This window comes from Gopherus evgoodei, chromosome 8 (assembly GCF_007399415.2).
Source record: "Gopherus evgoodei ecotype Sinaloan lineage chromosome 8, rGopEvg1_v1.p, whole genome shotgun sequence".
Lineage (NCBI taxonomy): Eukaryota > Metazoa > Chordata > Testudines > Testudinidae > Gopherus > Gopherus evgoodei.
In genome coordinates this window covers 53,933,189-53,959,667 of record NC_044329.1, presented here as the reverse complement: position 1 = coordinate 53,959,667, position 26,479 = coordinate 53,933,189, and the positions used below count along the sequence as shown (strand labels likewise).

General features: G+C 40.8%; 1 protein-coding gene across 4 annotated transcripts in view; it reads right to left on the bottom strand.

Moving 5' to 3' along the window:
* The window catches only part of RASAL2 (RAS protein activator like 2), a 203,366-nt gene extending 179,054 nt beyond the window's left edge, over positions 1-24,312 (bottom strand). For all 4 annotated transcript variants that reach the window (XM_030572633.1, XM_030572634.1, XM_030572635.1 and 1 more), the window contains exon 1: positions 23,428-24,312. In XM_030572633.1, the coding sequence (XP_030428493.1) occupies positions 23,428-24,034 (607 nt within the window). In that variant the 5' untranslated portion in view covers positions 24,035-24,312. The remainder of the gene's footprint in view (positions 1-23,427) is intronic.
* Positions 24,313-26,479: the final 2,167 nt, after the last annotated feature.

The following is a 26,479-nucleotide window of genomic DNA, read 5'->3' as shown; positions in this document are numbered from 1 at the left end:
CCAAATCCAAAAAGAGCTCCAGCATGGACCGTACGGGAGATACTGGATCTGACTGCTGTATGGGGAGACAAATCTGTTCTATCAGAGCTCTGTTACAGAAGACGAAATGCCAAAGCATTAAAAAAAAAAATCTCCAGGCTATGATACAGAGTCCACAGCACAGTGCTGTGTGACAAGCGTAACAGAAAGCCAAAGAATCAAATGGATGCTCATGGAGGGAGAGAGGGGGTACTGAGGACTCCAGCTATCCCACAGTCCCCAGCAGTCTCCGAAAAGTATTTGCATTCTTGGCTGAGCTCCTAATCCTGTAGAGTCAAACACATTGTCTGGGGTGGTTCAGGGAATAGCTTGTCAATTTACTCCCCCTTCCTGCCCATGAAAGAAAACTGAAAAAAATCATTTGCTGACTTTTTTCAATGTCACCGTATGTCTACTGCATGCTGCTGGTAGACACGGTGCTGGGGCAATGAACAGCAGCATCCTCTCTCTCTCTTCCCTTCCACGGTGGCAGATGGTACAGTGCAGTAGGACTGGTAACCGTCCTTGTCATCAGCCTGTGAGTGCTCCTGGCTGGCCTCAGGTGAGGTCGGCTGGGGGTGCCTGGGTAAAAACAGGAATGACTCCCAGTCATTCCCAGTAGATGGTACAGAATGGCTGGTAACTGTCTTCATCATAGCAACTGGGGGCTGAGCTCCATCAGCCCCCTCCCTTTCATGTGTAAAGAAAAGATTCTGTACTGCCTGGACTATCATAGCAGCAGGATGCTGGGCTCCTCTCCCCTCCACCGTTTAATGTCCTGCCTGGACTATCATAGCAGCTGGAGGCTGCCTTCCCGTCATTTTATCTCACTAAAAAGTCAGTGTTTCTTATTCCTGCATTCTTTATTACTTCATCACACAAATGGACACGCCAATGGTAGCCCAGGAGGGTTGGGGGAGCAGGGAAGCAACGGGTGGGGTTGTTGCAGGGGCACCCCCTAGAATGGCATGTAGCTCATCATTTCTGCGGGATCTGACACGGAGCGGCTGTGCTCTCTGGTACACTTGCCCCCTTTTCTAGGCAGGACTGACTGTATTTAGATACCATAAAGGAGGGATTGACTTGGGGAGTCATTCCCATTTTTGTCTTGGGCCCCCGGCCGACCTCAGCCAGGGGCACCCATGACAGCAGCAGACGGTACAGAACGACTGATAACCGTCATCTCATCGCCAATTTACAATGGCACAGCAGACGGTAAAGAACGACTGAAAACCATCTCTGCTATCTTGCAAAGGCAAATGAATGTTGCTGTGTAGCGCTGCAGTACCAGGTCTGTTAGCAACATCCAGTAGACATACGATGACAGTAAAAAAAAGCTGAACGGGCTCCACGGTTGCCGTGCTATGGCATCTGCCAGGGCAATCCAGGGAAAAAGGGCGCGAAATGATTGTCTGCCGTTGCTTTCACGGAGGAAGGAATGACTGACGACATTTACCCAGAATCACCCGAGACACTGTTTTTGCACCATAATGCATTGAGGTCTCAACCCAGAATTCCAATGGGCAGGAGAGACTGTGGAAACTATGGGATAGCTACCCACAGTGCAACGCTCCAGAAATCGACGCTAGCCTCGGTACATGGACGCACACCACCGAATTAATGCGCTAAGTGTGGCCACGTGCACTCGACTTTATACGATCTGTTTTACAAAACCGGTTTATGTAAAATCGGAATAATCCCGTAGTATAGACATACCCTGAGTGACACTTTTCCCTGGAGAAAGTGGAGGCAGAGAGCTTTTCTTAGGAGGCCTAAGGGCCAGAGCTAAATATGCTAGGGTAAAAGTGGTTTGATCTCCTCTCCTCTTTCCCGCCTTTGAACTACCAGTAGATAGAAATCCTACAGCTGCAGATGCTGACCACTATCTCATTTTACTCCACAATTAGCTCTCTCCCCTAGTTAGCCAGCAGTGGTGCAGGGAGAAGAAAAGAGGCATCTTGTCTCTTTCAAACTGCAGCTCTACAGTGGCCCAAAGCAACTGGGAGAAATAAGCTTAGGGGACACTCTGCTCAACTCCTGCAACCCCTCTGGATTTCAGTGCAGTTGCAGGATTGTATTTGGGCTAGGGACCAAATGCTTGTGTGCCATGACCAATGTATGACATTTGGCAGATCTGCTATTACCAAAACACCTCAAAACCTGCCATATTCCATTCCCTTGCCAGCAAACCATCACCAGCTAGCCAAACATAAAACTCACTTCACATCTGCAATTCCAAATGGCCTCTTTACAAAATTGTTTGCTTATTATGTTAGAGAACTTCCTTTAAAAGGAAACAAAGATGATTAGTTTATCAGTACAGATTATTCCCCTTTTTTCATTTTATTCCCTGATCTTTAACTTCCATAGAATAATTTAATCCACAAATAGAATCTTGCTAGAAGACTTCAGCTACCTCTTGATTTGAAACTTGATTTGAGTTGGATCTTCTTACCCTAGCAACCTTATTTAATACGGCAACATATAAAAGCTACATCATGGAACCATGTTCCTTTAGTGAAGCATGATCAATCAAGTGCTACCTGGGATTCTCAGCATACTAAAACGCTTGACGAAACAGCACAATTGGATTTACTATCGAAGGGAGATCATCTTTCCTTAGGCCAGTCCTGACCTAGGAAGCATTAGGCAAGATCCGGGGTCCTCAACTTGAGTGGGCTGGGCTGGGGTGTTTCACAGATATCAGAGAGTTATGTGGGATATTGAGAAGGAAAAGATTGAGGAATGCTGGGCTAGTGTCAAGAACTAGCTGCTGAATGGTAAGGGCTAGGTTTCACAAGTATACCAATACAAGTTAAATACCAATTGGGCAAATGCACACATTAGGCTATATTTTATCCCTGTGCAGTTTAAACTGGTATAAAGCCTAAACCTTTCAAAACACATTCATCCTCAGTTTTGCTTCAACAAAACTGAAACACTGAAAGCTAGTATTTAGGTGTTAACCCTCCACATACTGCTTTCATTGAATAGACCTCAGGTTTCCCATTTGTTAAAAAAAAAAATCCTGCCCTATAGAAAAAGTCACCTGTCTGAGATGAGAAAAGTTTGGTGTTCTAAAGATGAAAGCCTGTGGATTTCTATGGTATTCAAGCTGGAAGCATAGGGAGTAATGAATCTACATGAAAACCTGATTGCTTCCCAGAAAAATAGCTCAAGTATTTTAAGTATTTTCCACCTCCTGGACTCTGCAACAAACATATATCTTGAAGCCTGAGCTATACGAGTTTTGAGAGGATACAGTGAGACTACAGAAAACCACCATTGCATAGATGTGTGTGATCTTACTGAGACAGCATAATGTCTTTCACTTAGGGGAATGGGGCATTGTTCCTTGCATTCATAGGGTATTATCCAAGTCATTCAAAGTACATGAACTTCTCTGATCCACAGTAAACAGCAAACTGCCTTAATAATATATTATTCCCATAGACTCTAAATAGATTATAAAAAAGCCTCCCACCAGGTCCATATGCTATTTTGGAAGACTTCCCTAGTTTTGGCATCTTATAAATGGCTTAATCAGAGTCTGGAACCAGTTATTATCCACCAGTTAGTGGATTTCACCCACTTCAAACAAATAAAAAGACCACCTCCCTTGCCCTCCAAGTCTCTCTCTCTCCCTACAGAATCTGCACACATTTTAGTAAAGAAACATTCAGACCATACAGAAGAGGCTTTTTTTACAGTTAAAAGATGTCCAGTAAGGTCATAACTTTGGGGGGGGTGGGGGTGGGGAGAGAATCAAGAATGAATGTGAGGGGAATTCTGCTCTGTATTACAAACAACAAATAAAAAGTCTTCCCATTGCTGTTAATCTGAATCACTATATTTAATCCAATGCACGGAGATAATTGGTTTTAAAATACCCTTTTCTCAAATTCAGCTTTAAGAATTTTTTGAGGTAGCTTACTTTACCTAGGGAAACTAGGCTCAGATGCAGTAACTGGAAAGGAGATCTGGCTTTTACATCAAAAAAAAAAAATCCACTTTGGTTAAGGATAGTGAGTTGACAACTGATCTGGTCATGGTTGGACAGTGAATCACTGTTTCAGCTCAGATGAAGGATCAGATGCCTCCTGACTCAGTGTTTTCCTTTAACTACTACCACCACATGACCTAAATATTTTTAAACCAAAGCTCACTTTTAGTCAGAAAACTGTAAAGTAACTGGCCTGATTTTGTGCCTGCATGTTGTCCAAGGAAACTATGACTTCAGAAATAAAGGAAACGTAGAAAGAAGTAACCTACACCAGTGAAACTTAAGGGCTGAAACATCATGACTATACAAAAATACATTCTTGTGGTATGTATTTGAGAAGTCCCTTCTTGCGAGACTGAGGTGAATTTAGAAATGGAAGGCAACCAAGATGTTGCAGGTAGGTACCAAAATGTCACAGGTGAAGTAAGTTTACTGTGGCTATGGTAAGCATGATTAATTATGGTTAATGCTCACTATGGTAATGGCATAGCTAATGAGGTGTTTTCTCGCAGTCCTGGAAGTTTTACACTCTTCCTTCAACTCTAGAAACATAGGAGGGGTTCATCTTTCATTTGTCTGATCTAAAATAAGAGTGCATGTTAAGCAAGCAAGTGATGAGACTCTTCATTGTAAACTAAATTAAATCAAACATTTAAGATATTTTGTTTATTTTTGCTGGAATTATTTTTTTCTAATGTGAATTTTCCTCCTCCAGGTTTGTGGCATCACAAGGAGAAAAGCCAGAATTAATAGCCAAAAAGTCACTCAACTACACAACAGACCTGATAATGTTACCAGGGGATTCCTCATACATCTCCCCTCTTTCTTCCCACTTTCCTCCAATCCCCCACATCCCAGAAAAATAAAGGACACCAGGACTAAACCTTTGCTTTACTGCTTTACTATTGATACTTATTGGATGCTTAGTGTTAATGCCTTTAATACCTTACATCCTTTAAGCACAAACATGCTGTTGCTCCTTAATATTTTATGTACTGTATGTTTTCCGTACCAATAATGCTGTCCCACAAGCAGGATTTTAAGAATCACCTAAACTTCCTCACTAACATTAATTTTTTCATGCTGTCTCAAATTCTGGAAGGAGAACATGTGAGGCCCACAAAGATACATAGACTGCTGGGGAAAAAATAAAAGTACTTACAGCAGGACCTTACTGAAATTTGCAGATGATGGCTCTATTTAAAGAGCCCTGATAACATCTGATGGCTATTAATCAGTAGACCCAATCTGATTTCTGAGGAAAGAAAAGTAACAGCTCTTGGTTGAAATGCTTTCATGTAGTTTGGGAGTGGGGTTTTACAGAAGGGAAGAGAAATAACTCCCCCATCTGTGCATTTAGCAGTTAATCGCTGAAATTCATCTCCTTTCTATTGGGAAGTACAATTCACAGAGGCAGCACACAATTTCTGCAGTAAGCTCTAAGAATTCTGTATGTTGCCAGAAGGTGGGTGGAGTTGATAATGAGGATTCATGTACACAAGGGATTATCATCTAGGACCAACTTGGACAATAGAAGGAAATGCTTTTCAAATAAAACTGTAAACAGCTGTCCTTCATGTGGCTTTAGTTAAAGAGCTACTTCGATGCCACTGAACAAACACACTGAGATCTCAAAGATGCACACAAATTCAGAGTGTAAACAGTCACAACGGTCCCTCTGGGTCAGACTAATGGTCCATCTGGCCATGTATCCTGTCACAGTGGCCAGTGCTAGATGCTTCAGAGGGAATGAACAGAAGGGGGCAATTATCGAATGATCCATCTCCTGTCTCCCATTGCCAGCATCTGTCAGTCAAAGGCTTAAGAACATCCAGAGTATGGGATTGCATCATTTACCATCTTGGCTAATAGCCACTGGTAGATAAGTTCATGGAGAGAAGAGGTCCAATTATTTTTTAAACCCAGTTACACTTTTAGCCTTCACAACATCCCTCGGCAATGAGTTCCACAAGTTGACTGTGTGTTATATAAAGAAGTATTTCCTTTGGTTTGTTTTAAGCCTGTTGCCTATTCATTTCATTGGGTGACGCCTAGTTCTTGTTTTATGAGAAGGAATAAATAACATGTCCTTATTTACTTTCTCCACATCAGTCATGATTTTATATACCTCTATCATAGCCCCTCTTTTTCCAATCTGAAAAGTCCCAGTCTTTTTAATATTTCTTCACATGGAAGCTGTCCCATACCCTTAATCATTTTTGTTGCCCTTCTCTGTATCTTTTCCAGTTCTAATAAATGATCTGGAGAAAGGGGTAAAAAGTGAGGTGGCAAAGTTTGCAGATGATACTGAACTGCTCAAGATAGTTAAGACCAAAGCAGACTGTGAAGAACTTCAAAAAGATCTCACAAAACTAAGTGATTGGGCAACAAAATGGCAAATGAAATTAATGTAGATAATGTAAAGTAATGCATATTGGAAAAATAACCCCAACTACACATACAATATGATGTAGCTAAATTAGCCCCCAACTAATCAGGAAAAAGATCTTGAGTCATCATGGATTAGTTCACTGAAGACGTTCACACAGCGTGCAGAGGCAGTCAAAAAAGCAAACAGGATGTTAGAAATCATAAAAAGGGGAGACAGAATATATTATTGCCCTTATATAAATTGTCCACATCTTGAATACTGTGTACAGATGTGGTGTCCTCATCTCAAAAAAGATATACTGGCACTAGAAAAGGTTCAGAGAAGAGCAACTAAAACGATTAGGGGTTTGGAACGGGTCTGATATGAGGAGAGATTAAAGAGGGGACTTTTCAGCCTGGAAAAGAGGAGACTAAGGGGGGATATGATAGAGGTATATAAAATCATGACTGGCGTAGAGAAAGTAGATAAGGAAGTGTTTATTACTTCTCATAACACAAAAACTAGGGGCAGCAGGTTTAAAACAAATAAAAGGAAGTTCTTCACACAGTGCACAGGCAACTTGTGGAACTCCTTGCCTGAGGAGGTTGTGAAGGTTAGGACTATAACAGCGTTTCAAAGAGAACTGGATAAATGCATGGAAGTTAAATCCATTAATGGCTATTAGCCAGGACGCGTAAGGAATGGTGTCCCTAGCCTCTGTTTGTCAGAGGGTGGAGATGGATAGCAAGAGAGAGATCACTGGATCATTACCTGTTAGGTTCACTCTCTCTGGGGCACCTGGCATTGGCCACTGTCGGTAGATAGGATACTGGGCTAGATGGACCTTTGCTCTGACCCAGTACGGCCGTTCTTATGTTATGTTCTAATAGATCTTTTTTGAGATGGGGCAACCAGAACTGCATGGAGTATTCAAGGTGTGAGTGTACCATGGATTTATATAGTTGGCATTATATTTACTGTCTTAGCTATACCTTTCCTAATGGTTCCTAATATTGTTAGCTTTTTTGACTGTTGCTGCACATTGAGGGGATGTTTTCAGACAACTATCCACAATGTCTCCAAGATCTCTTTCTTGAGTGGTAACAGTAAAACTGGCTACTCTTTCAGACAACTGAAACAAAAATATAAGACAAAAGCTCAAGCTTTTCTAAATTCTCCATTATAAAATACTTGATATTTCAAAGGCAGAATTTTTTTCTTCTCCTTGTAAACAAAAGGCCTGCATTGATATTACACAATCTCTTATCTAGTGGACAAACCATTATCTGTATGCAGTGGTGTACTTCCACAGAAAAATAGCTATTTTCATATACCCTTTGTAGATGGTACAATTTCTTCTCTTGTACTGGTATATGAGAGTTTCAAGCATAAGACACAGATCAACTTCTCTCTTATTATGAATCCTGGAGTGACAGAGAGCTCAAAGAGGCCTGGAGATGCAGGATGGGTGCACAGAGGCTGAGAGGACTCTACAATAGTAGTGCAGGGAGAAGTGTTAAAACAGATTTCAAGCACTTGACACAGAAGCAAGAAGTGTAACAAAAAAACACAGATCTGAGCTAACTCACTTGATAAGGAATCTTAATGTATGTAAAACAGACAACCTATCCTCATTTTGCAACTTCCATAGAATCATATTGGTTGATAAAGACAGATGGCATGTCTAGTTACGGAAACCTCAAATGACAACTACAGTCATGTTGGGCATCTTGTTTCAGTTCCTAGTTAATTCTTAAAGTTTGCTCTAATATTTAAGCTCTTTTCTCCTCAGCTGTAGCTTAATCCTATTGCTACTTGTTCTCTCCTCAATGACAACAATTCATTCCTCTCCTTTTCACAACATCCTCTCCAAGAACAGCATAAAAACTTGAACTGGAATTGTGAGTTACACATCGATGTGCTTTCCAGCACTGAAGCAATGAGCCATCATGACAAACAGAAAAATCATTTCCTTTTCTCTATTTTCTAAACTCTCGTGTGATTAAAGTTCATTAAAATGCAGACTGCCTTCAATTTTATTTTATACATCAATGGCCATGCTTCCATATCTCTAGGCTATTACAGCATCTCTCTTTGTGCATTCTTTGAGCATTAGACGTGCCAGACTCCAGGCTGAGCAGCAAGTGATCTATTCAATATCTCTAAACATTTGTACATTGATCTGGCTTTATTTTAAAAGTGTGTTCAAAGTTTGTTCACCTCAGGTACACAAAGCATGGGATGTTTGGGTATCTTAAAAAGAATTGCAAAAGCATCACTAAAGTTATAGGTAAGCAGGTGTTTCTTCATAAACCCCTATCTAGGCACATTATTTGGACTGAAGTTTCCTGTGCTTGATCTTGAGTTCTTTGGAAAAGTTTGGTAAAGCTCACATAATCATTTCTGATAGACCTGAACAGGACATTTTAAAAACACACACAGACACACACACACACACTTAGTTCATGGATGGCAAGTGCCTTTGACATATCTGAAGACATTTGAACTGGTTTTTTTTCTATTTTCTGCAATGCTTGCATTCCATCATGTGCATTCAGAGCTCTGCTATTAAAATAAACATAGCTATGTCTATTTGAACATGCTATACTCTCAAGCATGAACATTCCAGTTAAATATGCAATGCATCTATTTGACTCATGTTGTACAAGAGTGTTTATTTCAATCTGCAATCATAGTTTTCTCTCTTTTCCTTCCCCCTTTTAAGCAAGCAAGCAAACAAAAACAAACTAAATAGTTGACAAATATTAAATGCATAAAAGTCAGGACATATGAAGTTACAGTTTCCACAGCAACCATCACTTAGGCACACTGAAAATGAGTTGTTGCATATCTATGCCCCTATGCTGTACAATGCAGGCACGTACTTATACAATTAGTAGCATATAGTGTAATTCAAAATGCTACATCTGCACAAGGAGTTCTGGTTGCTGTGAAAATCATACATTAATTTCTCGACTAATGTATTTAAACTCTCAGGTATGATACTGCATAATAAAATTCAGTATGATGCATTCTATATGGGACTGACTCTGTAGTCTCCGATGGAAATTACTGAAGACCAATGGCACTTAAAGCGGTAACTGTTTACTGGGTGTGCACCTGTGTGTACAGTTTCTTTCAGTCTGTAACAGAAAGCCATGCAGGTGGCAGCTATAGAACGTTCCAACAGAAACTGTCCAATGAAGCAGAAAGAGTATCTTTCCGGATTATACTGTTTTTCTTATTCTAAGAGTTAAAAGAAAGTGACTCAACCCTACAGGATTGGCCTGGAGTCTCCAGGAATTGAAGATTCATCTTTAATTAAAATTCATGTCATGTGATGAAATCTCCAGGAATACATCCAACCAAAACTGGCAACCCTGATTGTCAGATGTGTGACAACGAGGATACCTTCAGGTTCTTTTCTAGTGTGCAGGTATTTTGTATATGTCTGTTCATGCTGGCTCTGTCTACTCGGCTTCTCTAACAATTTCAGGGGCTTCAGTCTCTGCAAAGATGATATGAAGAAAAAGTGCATGCCTGCCTGCTGTTTATTCTTTCCAGACCCAGTCTACATCACTATTCTACTGTAAAAAAAATGATCCTCAAAAAGCAGAGTCCTGTCCAGTAATATTACAGGTTCTGCAGATCCCTTTAAAATAGCTTCACTATTACAGTACCTTCTGTTAATCCCTGACCTTGAACAGTAATAAGGTCCTCAACAACCAGTGAAATCCACAGGAGTTGAAAGTATTCAGGATTGGGCCCTTAACAGGTTCCAAAGGCCTTGCCCATCTGGACATTTTGATTAAGAAAAGGATTTTACTATGCACACACATAAGTCAGATCCAAAACTAGGCAAAGCAGAGCTTGTTCTCAATTGTAACCAGGATACATGCCAGTGGCACATATAAGGGCAGGCCTACACTATCGCTTATGTCTCAGGGTGGGAAAAAAGACACCCCCCTGAGCAACACAAGTTACCATGATCTAAGTGTGAGACGCTCTCCAACTGACATAGCTTCCGCCTCTTGCAGAGATGGAGTAATTATGGCAATGAGAGAGCACTCTCCCATCAACATAGTGTTTTCACCAGATGTGCTGTAGCAGTGCTTCTGGTGTAGACCTGCTCTACCTCTTGTGATTGACAAAGTTGAGGAACCAAAATCCCGTGTGTTCAGATGGATATAATTACTAGTTGCTTTCTCTCAGAGTCAGAACCATTACCCATTTTCCCTATCATTCCGTTACAAAACTAGCTCAAGACTTCAAATATGAGAAAAATCTCACTATCACTGAAAATTGCCTTATGCTGATAAAAAGTCCAGTAAAGAAAAGGACAGTTAGTCATTCTAAAAGTATGGGGGTTTAAACAATGTTTATTTTTATGAAACTACAGTTGCACTGACAGGAAACTCAGCACCTCAACGTTCTAGCAACACGCCAGCCAAGGTTAAGGCTTTAAATTCTTAGCAACAGATGTTTGAAATCAGCAGCATTTCAGTACACCATAGTTAAACACACAGACCCCTATCTTCCTAATAGAACATATGTAGAAGCTAGTTATTAAAATAGCCTTTCCTTATAGGATGAAAATTAGATGGTAAAGAAAAAGTGATTATTTGAGAAAGGAAAACTGCACACCAGTAACTGGGAGATGTCCAAATCTGCCTCTGCACCTCTTCACTCCTCCTCCTATACCTGTCCAGCTCCTTTAGTCCATTGAGAGTGTCACTAGGTGGAGAACAGGAGTACCTGTGGCACTTTACGGACTAACAAATTTATTTGAGCATAAGCTTTCATGGGCTACAGCCCACTTCATCGGATGCATGCACTGGAAAATACAGTAGGAAGATATATATATACACACAGAGAACATAAAACAATGGATGTTACCATACACACTCTAACAAGAATGTTAAGGGTGAGCTATTATGAGCAGGAGAGACAACAACTTTTTGTAGTGGTAATCAAAATGGTCCATTTACAGCAGTTGACAAGAAGGTGTGAGGAACGGGTGGGAGTGGAATAAACATGGGGAAATAGTTTTACTTTGTGTAATGACCCATCCACTCCCGGTCTTTATTTAAGCCTAATTTAACAGTGTCCATTTTGCAAATTAATTCCAATTCAGCAGTCTCTTGTTGGAGTCTGGTTTTGAAGTTTTTTTGTGGTAATATTGTGACTTTTAGGTGTGTAATCAAGTGATCAGGGAGACTGAAGTGTTCTCCAACTGGTTTTGGAACACTATAATTCTTGATGTCTGATTTGTGTCCATTTATTCTTTTACATAGAAACTGTCTGGTTTGGCCAATGTACATGGCAGAGGGACATTGCTGGCACATGATGGCATATATCACATTGGTAGATGTGCAGGTGAACAAGCCTCTGATAATGTGGCTCATGTGATTCGGTCCTATGATGGTGTCCCCTGAATAGATATGTGGGTAGAGTTGGCAACGGGCTTTCTTGCAAGGATAGGTTCCTGGGTTAGTGTTTTTGTTGTGTGGTCTATGGTTGCTGGCGAGAATTTGCTTTAGGTTGGGGGGCTGTCTGTAAGCAAGGACTGACCTGTCTCCCAAGATCTGCAAGATCCTTATGATCCATCACTCTCACAGATCATGGAACCTATCCTTGCAACAGAGGCTCGTTCACCTGCACATCTACCAAATGTGATATATGCCATCATGTGCCAGCAATGCCCCTCTGCCATGTACATTGGCCAAATCGAACAGTTTCCAGCTTGGTATCATCTGCAAACATTATCAGCATACTCTCTATGCCGGGGTAGGCAACCTATGGCACGCATGCCAAAGGCAGCACGTGAACTGATTTGCAGTGGCACTCACACTGCTCGGGTCATGGCCACCGGTCCGGGGGGCTCTGCATTTTAATTTAATTTTAAATAAAGCTTCTGAAACATTTTAAAAACCTTATTTACTTTACATACAACAATAGTTTAGTTATATATTATAGAATCACAGAAAGAGACCTTCCAAAAATGTTAGAATGGATTACTGGCACACAAAACCTTAAATTAGAGCGAATAAATGAAGACTTGGCACACCACTTCTGAAAGGCTGCCGACTCCTGCTCTATGCCATTATCCAAATCATTTATTAAGATATCGGGACCCCACTCAATTTGTCCTTCCAGCTTTGCTGTGAACCACTTGTAACTACTCTCGAGTATGGTTTTCCAACCAGCTGTACGCCCACCTCATGGTAAGTTCATCTCTCTAGGTTATATTTCTCTAGTTTGCTTATGAGACGGTCTTGTGAGTCAGCGGCAAAAGCCTTACTAAAGTCAAGATATCACAGATATGCCTTCCCTCCCATCCACAAAGCTTTTTACACTGTCAAAGAAGGATATTACGTTGGCTTGCCATTATTTGTTCTTCACAAATGCATGCTAGATAAGTAACAATCACCACATTATCTTCTGATTGATTATTTGCTCCATTACCTTTCTGGGTACCAAAGTTAATCTGACTGGTCTATAATTCCCTGGGTTGCCTTTATGCCCCTTTTCATAATTAGGTACCACATTTGCCCTTTTTCAGTCCTCTGGGATCTCTCCCATTCTCCACAAGTTCTCAAAGATAAATCACTAATCATAGAATCATAGACTATCAAAGTTGGAAGGGACCTCAGGAGGTCATCTAGTCCAACCCCCTGCTCAAAGCAGGACCAATCCTCAACTAAATCATCCCAGCCAGGGCTTTGTCAAGCCTGACCTTAAAAACCTCTAAGGAAAGAGATTCCATCACCTCCTTAGGTAACCCATTCCAGTGCTTCACCACTCTCCCAGTAAAATAATGTTTCGTAATATCCAACTTAAAACCTCCCCCACTTCAACTTGAGTTCATTACTCCTTGTTCTGTCATCTGGTACCATTGAGAACAGTCCAGATCCATCCTCCTTGGAAACCCCTTTCAGGAAATTGAAAGCAGCTATCAAATCCCCCCTCATTCTTCTCTTCTGCAGACTAAATAATCCCAGTTCCCTCAGCCTCTCCTCATAAGTCATGTGCTCCGGTCCCCTAATCAATTTTTTTGCCCTCCGCTGGACTCTTTCCAATTTTTCCACATCCTTCTTGTAGCGTGGGGCCCAAAACTGGATATAGTACTCCAGATGAGGCCTAACCAATGTCAAATAGAGGGGAATAATCACGTCCCTCGATCTGCTGCCAGTACTCCTACTTACACAGCCCAAAATGCCGTTAGCCTTCTTGGTAACAAGGGCACACTGTTAACTCATATCCAGCTTCTCGTTCATTGTAACCCCTATGTCCTTTTCTTCAGAACTGCTGCCTAACCACTTGGTCCCTAGTCTGTAGCAGTGCATGGGATTCTTCCGTCGGAAGTGCAGAACTCGGCACTTGTCCTTATTGAACCTCATCAGATTTCTTTTGGCCCAATAAAATAATATATGGAGATATACCAATCTCAGAGAACTGGAAGGGACCCTGAAAAGTCATTGAGTCCAGCCCCTTGCCTTCACTAGCAGGACCAAGTACTGATTTTGCCCCAGATCCTAAGTGGCCCCCTCAAGGATTGAACTCACAAGCCTGGGGGTATAGCAAGCCAATGCTCAAACCACTGAGCTATCCCTCCCCCTAGTTCCCTCCTAGCGCTGGTGCACTGTCTACACTGGAGCTTTACCGCGCTGAAACTTGCTGTGCTCTGGGGTGTGTTTTTTCACAGTCCTGAGTGAGAAAGTTGCAGCGCTGTAAACTGTCAGTGTAGACAAGCCCTTGGTAATTCTTAACTTGTTCTTTACCTATTTTATCCTCAGATCCTTCCCTATTTACAATGATGTTTGCTAGGTTAGCTATTTGATCACTGCTAGCCTTTTAGGTGAAAACTGAAACAAAAAAGGCATTTAGCACTTCAGTCATTACTACATTTTCTGTTACTGTCTTTCCCTCCTGCTTGAGTAATGGGTCTACTCTGAGCTTGGTCTTCCTTTTGCTTCTAATGTATTTGTAAAAAAATGTTTGTTACCCTTTATGTCTCTAGCTAGTTTAATCTTGTATTGTGCCTCGGCCTTTCTAATTTAGATCTATATAGATACAGCACTACCTTGATATAACATCACTCGATATAACACGAGGGGGGCTGCGCACTCCAGTGGATCAAAGCAAGTTCAACATAACATGGTTTCACATATAATGCAGTAAGATTTTTTGGCTCCCAAGGACAGCATTCTATTGAGGTAGAGGTGTATATAGATTAATTTTTTAAAGAGGAAAAAGGGTAAATAAATACTCAAACTAAGTGCTAGTTACAGAAATGCTTATGCAATCTTAATCATAAGAAAAGACCCTGTATATTCTGAAATTTCACAACAGTAGAATTTACAATCAACGCAGACTCTAAATTTGCATGTTGTAAATATTTAAATTTCAGTACTTTATTATTGAAAACAATCTTGCAGACATGAATTGAGTGGAAACCAACGTGACTTTCTCCTTCCATGTCTACAAACAGCCTGAAACAATAGCTCTTAGGCATATGAATGCTTCTGGTCATCCCAATGAATGTTAACTCTGAAGCCTAATACTAACACATAGATTTAAAGGATAAAAACTCAAAACCATATTGTTATACCCTAACCCAAACGGATTGTACCTGGCTCAGACAGTTTGTCCATGCTACCTAACTATACATTTTATTGACAAGTTTAAATGTTGACATTGTTAATTATTTTACAGGTATTTTTTAAAACCAGAAGTATTCAGCTGAATGCGTTTGCCCACTATTACTGGTTCCAGTCCATGTTAGCATTATAATGACTGCAATCAGCCAGTAATGAACAGTAAAAAGAAAGACTCGGAGAAAAAAAAGGAGCTTTTAAATGCAGTGTCCTAAAGCTGTCAAAAACCTGTAATAGCTCCCCGAAGAGAAATTTCAAGACTGCCTTAGTTCTGAGTAATTTTCAACATGCCATAAAGCACCATTTATCACCTCTAAGCCACACTAGAGTTTCAAAAACAGGTTTAAATGTGGCTGTCGTGGATTATTTCCATGTATACAGTTCTAAAAAGCAATTTACAAAAATTTGGATGCAGCACTAGGTTCATTATTTATAAAACATCCTTGAAACAACTTTAAACCAGTTCAAATTTTAACAGTTAGCTAAAGTATGTGTAAATAGATCACGTGTCTTAACCCATCATAGAAACACCCAACAGAAATTACATATAATTACATATATAGAACCATAAATATGCAGGTCACTCAGTCAAAAGATAGTATATCTACCCAAAAAATTTACAGACTAAGTAATACAATTAAATGCATACAGACTAAACTGGTTTTTATTCAACTGGAAATAACTAAACCACTTTATTGCAAAAAGGGTCTTATGTAGACCCAAATTAGCTAGTTCTGAATTTCTCTTGGATGGTGATTTTTAATTAAAAACAGTTTTATAATGCAGAAGCAGCTTTTACAAGTTAATACAAAAACAGAAGCTTTCATGCATACTAAATACCAGACCCTGTCTCCCAAAACAAAATGAAACAGCTCCCTGACTGGGAATTGACAGAACAACTGAGTATTTAAACTGCTAAGTTACTGATGTCTCTCGAGTCTGAAAAGACAGAATCTAAATAATTTGGATGGAAGGATGTCAGGAATGTAGTCTGAGGAATCCAAACTGGAAACACATATTGAAGGGGACTGAGGCTGAATAAGCTTATTACAAAGAATGGGGTGTTTTTCAGACAATGAATTGAACTTTTGAAAAACCAGAAATGCCCCTCTTTTGGAGGTGCCAGGAGAAACAGGGTAAGTCCTAAAATCAGCTTAACTATAAATCAGAATCTTTATGTTGAGCAAAGGTATTTTGTCCTGATGAAGCAAAAGGAGGAAACAATTCTGAAGGAAATACCATAATCACGATAATGAGAGAATGCTAATTGTAGCCAAACAGAAAAACACTACAGAATAGTAAACTTTATTTTTCTCCAGAACCAAGCAGAACTATACAAAAGCAAGACAGAGAGTTAGTTCCATTGAAGTGGAGCAGTTGGAAAATATCCCAACTGAACCTGCTCTGACCTGAGCTCCAGGTAAATTAGAACAATCAAATGCATATTTTCTGAGAACTTTCTCCTGCTTCAGTAACCTTTAAAAAAATGCTAAGAATGGGAACAGGATGAAAAGTTCCAAAAAAAGAACAGAAACACATGAGTTTACCCAAGTCTTATTTGTTTCTTTCTTTATCCTGTTTCTGGTGAAACTGTGACTCCTGTTCTACAAGAGCATTTACAATCCAGAAGTTTGTTAACTGAAATGATATTTCTCTTTCCTGAGTTGATGCATTTACTGTTCTCAGTTTTCTGTAGGTTATAAATAATGTTCAAATTGAAAGTTAATGGCAAAAAATATTGAGTCTGAACTCCTTTAGCTTAAGGCCTTGTCTGTATTACAACCAGTGTGAAGGTCAGTTAATATTATGCCTGGCTCTAAACACAGTTAAAACTGAGCCACTGTGGCATCCAACGGTGTTTCGGCCATGCCAGAGGCTGATGACGTCTCAGAGTTGCTTTTTTCTAACCAGTTCAGGACATTGTGGACAGGGATCTTTAACTGTTCCTGGGTACCAGCTGACTGGTTTGTCCAACTACCTCTCTCCCAAATATCTGTGTGGTAGTCTATCCCAATATGCCTTACCCCATACACAGCACTGCTATTTTGTGTGCGGTCCTGTGGGCATTCTATTCCCTGCTGAGGTACTTGCTAGATCCAGAAGAATCCCTCCAGAGAAATTCAGAGTCCTTCCACCATTGAAGGGGGATGACTAGCTGCTGTAGTTAAAATGATTTGGCCCATTTCTTCCCAGATAAACCCCACTCTGATGTGCCTTGTGACGGGTTTGGGCCCTTTGGGGTGTCACCTGATGTGCTGGGATGCCACTGAGTCAGCCTATTCTGCCAAGCTGGGTCTCCTTTACCTGGCCTTGCTGGGTTAGGCTCACAGGTTTCTTCCAGACAAGCACACAGGCAAGGCCACACCCAGCTGCACAGAGACCCGCTTTGGAAAGATTCAGCCTTAAGGGCTCGCCCCAACACTCCGGTGCCCACTCCCTTTAAGGGGTACAAACCCAGAGGTTTTATGAAATTCACCCTCCTCCCTCAATGTGGAGGGAGATATGCACAACTTCTTGCCCACCCCCAATTAGAAATTACATAAACTGGGTTATATTATAAACAAGAAATGTTTATTAACTAAGAAAAGTGAATTTTAAGTGAATATAAGAGAGAATAGAACAAAGCAGATTACTGACTAAATAAAGCAAATCAAGCAAGCTAAGTTCAATATACTTGAGAAACAGGTTACCAAATGTAAATTCTCACCCGAAATGTTATTTTAGGCAGGTTGCAAAGTTTCGGTGATTCAGAATTCCAATTACATTCCCTTTTCAGACTGGACCCCTCTCTCAGTCTGGACTCCTCGCTTGCCTTCCCTTCAGGTAGCTTTAGTAGTCTTTCTTCTTGGGCAGACAGGCTATGGAGAGGAGGAGTCCAGTTTGCCTTCCTCCCCTTCCTTAAATAGGATTTACATAAGGTGGGAATCTTTTGTTTCCCAAACCTGATCACTCCCTTCCCTTCCAGTGGAAAGTTACAAGAAGTCCCAGATAATATTTAGTATCAGGTGACAAGACCACCTGACTCTGTAGTATCATAGCATCCATGATTCAGTAGCAGGATGGAGTGTCTGCAGGAAAGCCATTCCCAGTCCATTGTCCTCGCTGATCATCAGTCCTGTCTTGCCCACTGCTAACACTTAAATACTTCAGTAACTTAGCAGTTTTAATACTCAGTTGTTCTGTCAATTCCCAGTCAGGGAGCTGTTTCATTTTGTTTTGGGAGATAGGGTCTGGTATTTAGTATGCATGGAAGCTTCTTTTTGTATTAACTTGTAAAAGCTGCTTCTGCATTATAAAACTGTTTTTAATTAAAAATCACCATCCAAGAGAAATTCAGAACTAGCTAATTTGGGTCTGCATAAGACCCTTTTGCAATAAAGTGGTTTAGTTATTTCCAGTTGAATAAAAACCAGTTTAGTCTGTATGCATTTAATTGTGTAGAACAATGGAAAGGCATCACCCAAAGTAGCATAGTTGAAATACAGATATGTAGTCAATATTCCTCATTTCAGATACAGGCATACAAATTGGATAATCATATTCAGTAAATTATAACCTTTCCAATGATATCTTACAAGACCCATCTTGCCTAAAGTACATCTCAGCTTTGTCATATTCATATCATAAGCATATTTTCATAAAGAATATGGAGTGAAATGTCACATGCCTCTTCAACTCTGCATTTGAACATCATCTCAGGTAGGCCTTGTCATAAACAGATAGCTAAGGGTTAATGTCTCTTTCACCTGAAACACCTGACCAGAGAACCAATCAGGAAACCGGATTTTTTCAACTTTGGGTGGAGGGAATTGTGTGTCTGAGTCTTTTGTCTGCCTGCCTGCTTCCTCTGAGCTTTGGAGAAGTAGTTCTATTTTCTAGTCTTCTGTTTCTAAGTGTAAGGACAAAGAGATCAGATAGTAAGTTCTATGGTTTCTTTTCTTTGGTATTTGCATGAATATAAGTGCTGGAGTGCTTTGATTTGTATTCTTTTTGAATAAGGCTGTTTATTCAATATTCTTTTAAGAAATTGCCCTGTATTGTGTCATCTGAATACAGAGAGACTATTTGTATTTTTTCTTACTTTTTTATATAAAGTTTTCTTTTAAGACCTGTTGGAGTTTTTCTTTACTTCAGGGAAATTAAGTCTGTACTCACCAGGGAATGGGTGGGAGGAAGAAATCAAGGGGAGAGCTGTGGGTTGGATTGCTAGCCTGATTTTGCATTTCCTCTGGGTGAAGAGGAAAGGGCTTTTGTTCCAGGATTGGGAACGGAGAGGGGGAATCACTCTGCGTAGTTTCACAGAGCTTGTGTCTGTGTATCTCTCCAGGAGCACCTGGAGGGGGGAAGGGAATCAGGATTATTTCCCTTTGTTGTGAGACTCAAGGGATTTGGGTCTTGGGGTCCCCAGGGAAGGTTTTTCAGGGGGACCAGAGTGCCCCAAAACACTCTAATTTTTTGGGTGGTGGCAGCATGAAAACCTCCAAGCTTAGTTACCAGCTTGGACCTGGTACCTGCTGCCACCACCCAAAAAATTAGAGTGTTTTGGGGCACTCTGGTCCCCCTGAAAAACCTTCCCTGGGGACCCCAAGACCCAAATCCCTTGAGTCTCCAAGCTTAGTTACCAGCTTGGACCTGGTACCTGCTGCCACCACCCAAAAAATTAGAGTGTTTTGGGGCACTCTGGTCCCCCTGAAAAACCTTCCCTGGGGACCCCAAGACCCAAATCCCTTGAGTCTCACAACAAAGGGAAATAATCCTGATTCCCTTCCCCCCTCCAGGTGCTCCTGGAGAGATACACAGACACAAGCTCTGTGAAACTACGCAGAGTGATTCCCCCTCTCCGTTCCCAATCCTGGAACAAAAGCCCTTTCCTCTTCACCCAGAGGAAATGCAAAATCAGGCTAGCAATCCAACCCACAGCTCTCCCCTTGATTTCTTCCTCCCACCCATTCCCTGGTGAGTACAGACTTAATTTCCCTGAAGTAAAGAAAAACTCCAACAGGTCTTAAAAGAAAACTTTATATAAAAAAGTAAGAAAAAATACAAATAGTCTCTCTGTATTCAGATGACACAATACAGGGCAATTTCTTAAAAGAATATTGAATAAACAGCCTTATTCAAAAAGAATACAAATCAAAGCACTCCAGCACTTATATTCATGCAAATACCAAAGAAAAGAAACCATAGAACTTACTATCTGATCTCTTTGTCCTTACACTTAGAAACAGAAGACTAGAAAATAGAACTACTTCTCCAAAGCTCAGAGGAAGCAGGCAGGCAGACAAAAGACTCAGACACACAATTCCCTCCACCCAAAGTTGAAAAAATCCAGTTTCCTGATTGGTTCTCTGGTCAGGTGTTTCAGGTGAAAGAGACATTAACCCTTAGCTATCTGTTTATGACAGGCCTCTCCCTCTTGTTAGAAGTCATTGTGACATGACCAAGGAGAGGCTTCTCACACTCCTTTTCATAAAGGCAAGAGGTTTTTTGAGAGGTCTTCAATCCATCTCTTCAAGTCCTCCATGTTGAGAAGAGCCATATTCTGTTGCCTGATATGACTCACTGCTTATTAGTCAGCAGCGGGGATAGTCACAGCTAAGGAAATCATACCAAGAAGTTGGAATCCAAGCAGAGGTTAGGAAATGCCTTTTTCATCTACTTATGATCCCCTAATGACTCCAAAGCCCGCAGCTAAATGGTTAGCATTTTAAGAGCATAAGGCCATGGATGCAGCCCACAATCATCTCTTGAACTGCCTGTCAGAAGGGTCTTTGAGGAAAAACACCTCCCTCAACATTGAGAGTACCAGTGTCTTCACCAAAAAGGGAACTGCTGTGCCTGTGAAAGGGAGAGGCCACAAGTCTTACACCATCTCTCAGACATGCAGTAAAAAGTGGCGTATCACTTTTGGGTAGAGTAAGAATGTGGCTTGTCTGAGGATTCTGATTATGCCCCCTGTGGAAAGGGAAAACTTTTTTTCTGGCCTTCTCATGGGCTTTCAGATCCCTGGATTCCTCCCATGACAAAATCCAGGATTGTGTTCTTAAGTTACACAGAAATCAGAGAGCTTCCTGGAATGCCAGGTACCACATGGCCAGACACTGGCCTGCCCACTGTTCTGAGCTGAATCTGTGTGGCGTTTGGGAGGAATATAGGAGATCTGATCATTTCCTGTAACTTAGACTCTTCAATAGCAATTGAGGAGGTCCATATCAATATAACAGGGCTAAGCTGCACCTCTGTGCCCTTTGTGGAGTCTCTGGGCACAACCCTTCTGGGCTTAGACCTTGTGCCTTTACCTCTTCTGGGGTGGAATCCTGGGATTCTCTCAGTCTTAGACTGGACCCTGGTGGCTCAACTGTGCTTACCCAGCAGCCTGCCTGCATTTGGCACCTGTGATTCTTTCCTTTTGGAGTCTGAGACAAGTGGTATAGAGAGATCAGACTGCCTTCTTAACATCAAAGTGTTGTTTATTTTCACATTAGGAATAAAGCATTTAGGGACAAGTGTTTAAAAACAAACATTATACATGCAAGTCTATCTTACCTGAAGGCCTGCCAACTTGTAATGAGGGCCTAGTCAGGCCTAGCTTCTTCAAACATCCCAGCAGGTGCCTGTCTTAGTCTGGTGGCCCCAACAACTATCTTCTCTCTCTTGAGTCCCTTTGCTCATGTTGGTTCCCAGGTTTTCGTCTTGCTTGTCCAAATCAGTTCCCATAACAATGCTCAAGGGTTTATTGAAGAATGTCTTATTTTGAGCCACTACACCCCTCTATACTCTCACCCAAGTCAGAATCCTGACCCCCAGAGCCTCCTATGTGGTAGGGACTACCTGTCCAGCAGCAGCACTTCAATTGGGGAAGAAATGGAGGCCCCACAAGAAGATTTATGTTCAGTGGGGCAGAAAAGGCCTACCAGGAAATGGACCAGGCCCACTCTGCAACACCCCATTCACCACGGTAACCCACTGGTTCCCCCCACTATCGCAGTAATCTGCAATTGGACTTCTTGTCTCACCCTGAATTAGATGATGACTGGAGAGGAGAGAAGAGGGGCTACTAGTAAGAGGGTTTTGTCAGGGCACAAAATCCTAGCAACCAGGTAGGCACTAGAGCAACCTACAGCAATGTAAATGAGGATCTGCACCCACATTTCACACTAGTAGGCTCTCCTCAAGGAGATCCGTTTTGGGGATTCAGTGATATTAACCAAAATCTCGTCTTGAACAGAATCCCACTGAGTTACAGCCTTACACTGAACTGGGGGTATAGTCCGCATTAAATCACTTAATTCTCTCTTTTAGCTGTTTGTTTTAAAGGGATATGACTGACTCCAATAAAAAAAGCAGTGTATAAAATACAAGACCATTCCACTGTAATTAAGAGATCGTAAGTGCCCAGGTCAGCAGAGTACATTCTAATAATAAAACGGAGGCTTTCGGAATACAGAGGGCTTGTCCAATGATCTAAAATGGATCCAGATGTTATCAGGGTTTTAGCACGATAATCTGGAGGATTTTGAAAAACTTTACGAGTTTAAACCCATTTTCATAGCCGCATCAGCTACTTGCGTCATATCTGCCAGTAATAGGAAGTAAAATGAAAAACCAAGAGTGACAACAGGAGGCAAATTTCTCCCCCTTTTTCTCTTTCGCTTTAAAGGCATCATCATCAACAGGGTAGATTTAAATGAAATCTCACAGACTGGCATCAAGAAGCTTGCTGACCTCAATCCCAGCTAGCTAAATCTTTACAAATGTTATTGTTCTTGACATCTAATATACAACATACATTAATTCAGCTGACTGGTTACAAAACTGTGAATCTGGCATGATTAAACCAATCAGTTTCACTCCTGGAAGACTGTTTAGAGACAGCTTTACTTTCCTCCACACTCTAGTTTGACAGTAGCAGGTTTTATATATCAAAGTACTACAAGTCCTCAGAGTTTGCACTCAAAACAGTACATACCACATATCCAATTCATTCCAGAGAGCTATTAGTTCCTAAAACCACCAAAAGACATTTTTAAAAGCCTTTCAAATTTTTAAGTGGATGCAAAATTGTTTGGACAGTCCTAAACACCACCCTACTTTCATTTAAAGAATTGCATTTAGTGGGTTTACTGTTAAGGCAAGGACAACAGTGGAGGAAAGGAAACATTTCAGAAGCCCACAGTAGCATAAACTGCTCTATTTAAATGACATCAGGAAACACTCAATTTAATGTAATTGCTATCAGCTTCCCCATATTACTAGCCACCAGTAAAATCAGTATGAAGTTACAAATAGTTTTAAATAACTAAAAATCTCTCCAAGGAGCAAGTAACTATGCTCACTTGTTAACCAGCTACATGGAGAACAAAACAATTCACTGTTACCTGTATTCAAATCAATCTGATTACAGTCCATGCCCCGTTCATTCACTGGATCAGTGCTGGGCTCCCCTTTTCGGGTCAACATCTTAGAAAAGCCACTTGAAAGTGTAGAGAAGATACCATGGATGAAATATCCCTGTTGCTCACAATCTACTGAGCGTACTGGTTGCAGAAATGGCTTCACACGTCTATTTCTCCAGTGTGGTACAGGCTCAGACATAGACCTGCTGAATGGAACTCGAAATGGTATACTATCTGCCTGGCTCATCTTTCTTGCTGGGTCTTCCTGGAGATCATCAACACCACTATTGTCCATCCTCAAAGGGCATTCAATAGGACTTAGCTGATTATGTTTCCATTTAAGACTGTGAGACAACTCTCTCTTGCTCCCCTTCCAGTGAAACCTGTGATGCGTCCGCCACCTGTATGCACCAAGTGACTTCCCTAGGTCTGAAACAGCTTGTTCATGTGTCCTCTTACTCTTCATTTGGTAGTACCATTGGTAGTCCTTCAAATTAGTTGCAACTTTTGTACTTCCACTCCCCTGTTCTGACAACGATCTTCTAAAGACTGCAGCAGAGGGATGGTACTGCTTTTTAAACACACTCATTTTCCACCATTCAACTTTCAGTTTCTTTAACTTACACTTCCCTGTGCTTTACCAATCATACAGCTACAGTTGACATTCGTCAAGAGTACTCAAAAGCATTTTAATGCTTGAGTTGCTTTCTTCAGTAGTGTGGCTACAAATGACAGCAGATGTTCTTCCTGATGAGCTAGAATCAATTGGGTATCATTTAGATATAGAGTTTCACATCATCACTTATTACTCCATATTTCTGCATCTCAGTAGAGTCTTCAGCACACAGGAACCCTCGCCTACAGCAAATTGTTTGGCTTCTGAAGATCAATTCAGCTCTGCGAAGTCAGTTGTCATTTCCTGCGCTTTCACGTTTCTGCACCAAACTTTCAGGAAATGACTAAAAAAAACAGTCTTGAAAACCCACAATGGGGTTCTGAGCCAATTGTAATTTACTTTTTCACTTTGCAACAACATTGGGTTAATAAGGAAATGTGAAATTACCTTAAAGGCACACATTCATGCAGCACAAAGTCTCAGTAACAAAAATAAAATAAAATAAATAAATAAAAATAAAAATCTAAATTAGCAGTCAGCCTTCTTATGTTAAGAATCTAAGAAGCTGGGTACATCAAGTGATAGCTTAAAGCAGCATTTAATGCAGAAGAGCAATTCCTGAATAAATCTGTTCAGTGTATATTTACCATACATAGCTTGTCAAACAAAGTATCTCAAAATTCCTTTAGAAAGGCAAAGACAGATTCATAAGAATTGGGTGTTGCAAACCTCAGACAGCAACGCAAAAGCGATGTTACATGGATCAGCTGGAGTAAAGGAACGAAAGCTGTAATTTGGAGCAGCAATAATGTAAATACACTGAAGACAAATATGCATGGGGAGGAGGAAAAAAGAGAGAAGGTGGGTGGGATTTAGTCAATTTTAAACCAAAGTGAAGAAAGGGAAAGTTTTGAGGCAAACTCTTGTGGCAAATGGAACATGCCTTCCCCCACCTCTAATAGGGAGTAGACTTTTGCTTTTATAAATGTAATTGGAATAAGTGGGTTGGAAAAAAAAATTCCTATATGTTTAACCAAAGACATTTTTTTGCCCTCTCTACAGCTTAAGAAACAGCTGACTATTTTAAATTTGTTAAAGAAAATATCTGCTGCTGAACTCAGATCTCATATGCCAAGTTTCAGACCAGAGCAAGTTTTTTTTTTTAAGTCTATTCATAAACCCCTGAAAATAGGGGGTTTATAATGGAAATATTGACAGATCCTTGGCTAATGTTACAACAGCAATAATCAAAAAGACTTTTCTGGTAGTATAAAAGGATAATCTGGCTTGGCAGACCAATACAATTGTCCTTCCCACTACAGAACCTTTGCTTTGAGCTAGAGCTCTTTCATCAGCCAATGTACATCACTGATAACTACAGAAGGCAAACACTGAATTGCTCCAGCAATTCCATTCTGAATCAACAATGGACTGGGACTGTAAAGATATCCAACCCACCACTACCGATTCCCTTTAAAAAAAAATCTTGTGTTTTCTGGCATGTACAATATAGAAAGATAGCGACTGTGTTTACTTTAAAGTGGCCAGGTTTATGAATAATAAAGAAGAAAATCTGAAAAACAGAATCCAGATTGAAAAATGTATTGTGTCGAGTCCTCTGTTTTGTAAAAACCATGTTACTCTCTGGAACAGAAGAGTAAATGAATTCACTATGAAAGAAACAAGCCACTGGGCAAGAGTGTCTCAGACACTGCCCAAGGAGACAAGATACAGCTAATGCATATGTGCCAACAATCAAGCAGCGGCCAGAGGCTCAGGTTTTGTGGTATTTCTGAGGTCATTTCCAAAATCTCAGTACTCCTGATGGTGCAGTGGCTGTAGGTACTCTTCAAGAGCTGCAAACACAGCAACTGCTAAAGCGATATTAAATAGACTAGAGGAAGGAGAGAAAGTTGGATCCTGCCTGGCCAGGCCAGAAAAGAGAGTTCATGGGCTCCAAAGTTGTCCAGATTCATTTATAAGCAAGGACTATTTTACAAACAAGTTTACATTCAGCATTTCCCATCTCTATCCTCATCCCCTTAGGAGACAGGAAAACAAGAGGACCACGAGTACGTCAGAAGACAAGAAAATCTTCTGCTTTCCAGTTTCTTACTGTAGTCATGTATGGTTCAACATCTTCATTGAGAGCGCAGAAAAACAGCAAATGGAAGAAAGTTCTAGGATTCAGAGAATTTCATCCCCCTATTCTCCAGTATGATTTTAATCATCAAATAAAAGCTTTGTGTTGTCAGAAAAAGCTCCCATCCGCAGATCATACCTCACAGTGCATGATACTGTTTGTATCTGAGCATTTCTAGTTCACCAGTCACTTTAACAGCAGTGCAGAAATGCCCGAAACACCTGTGGCTGGCCTGTGCCAGATGACTTGGCCTCACAGGGCTCGGACTAAAGGGC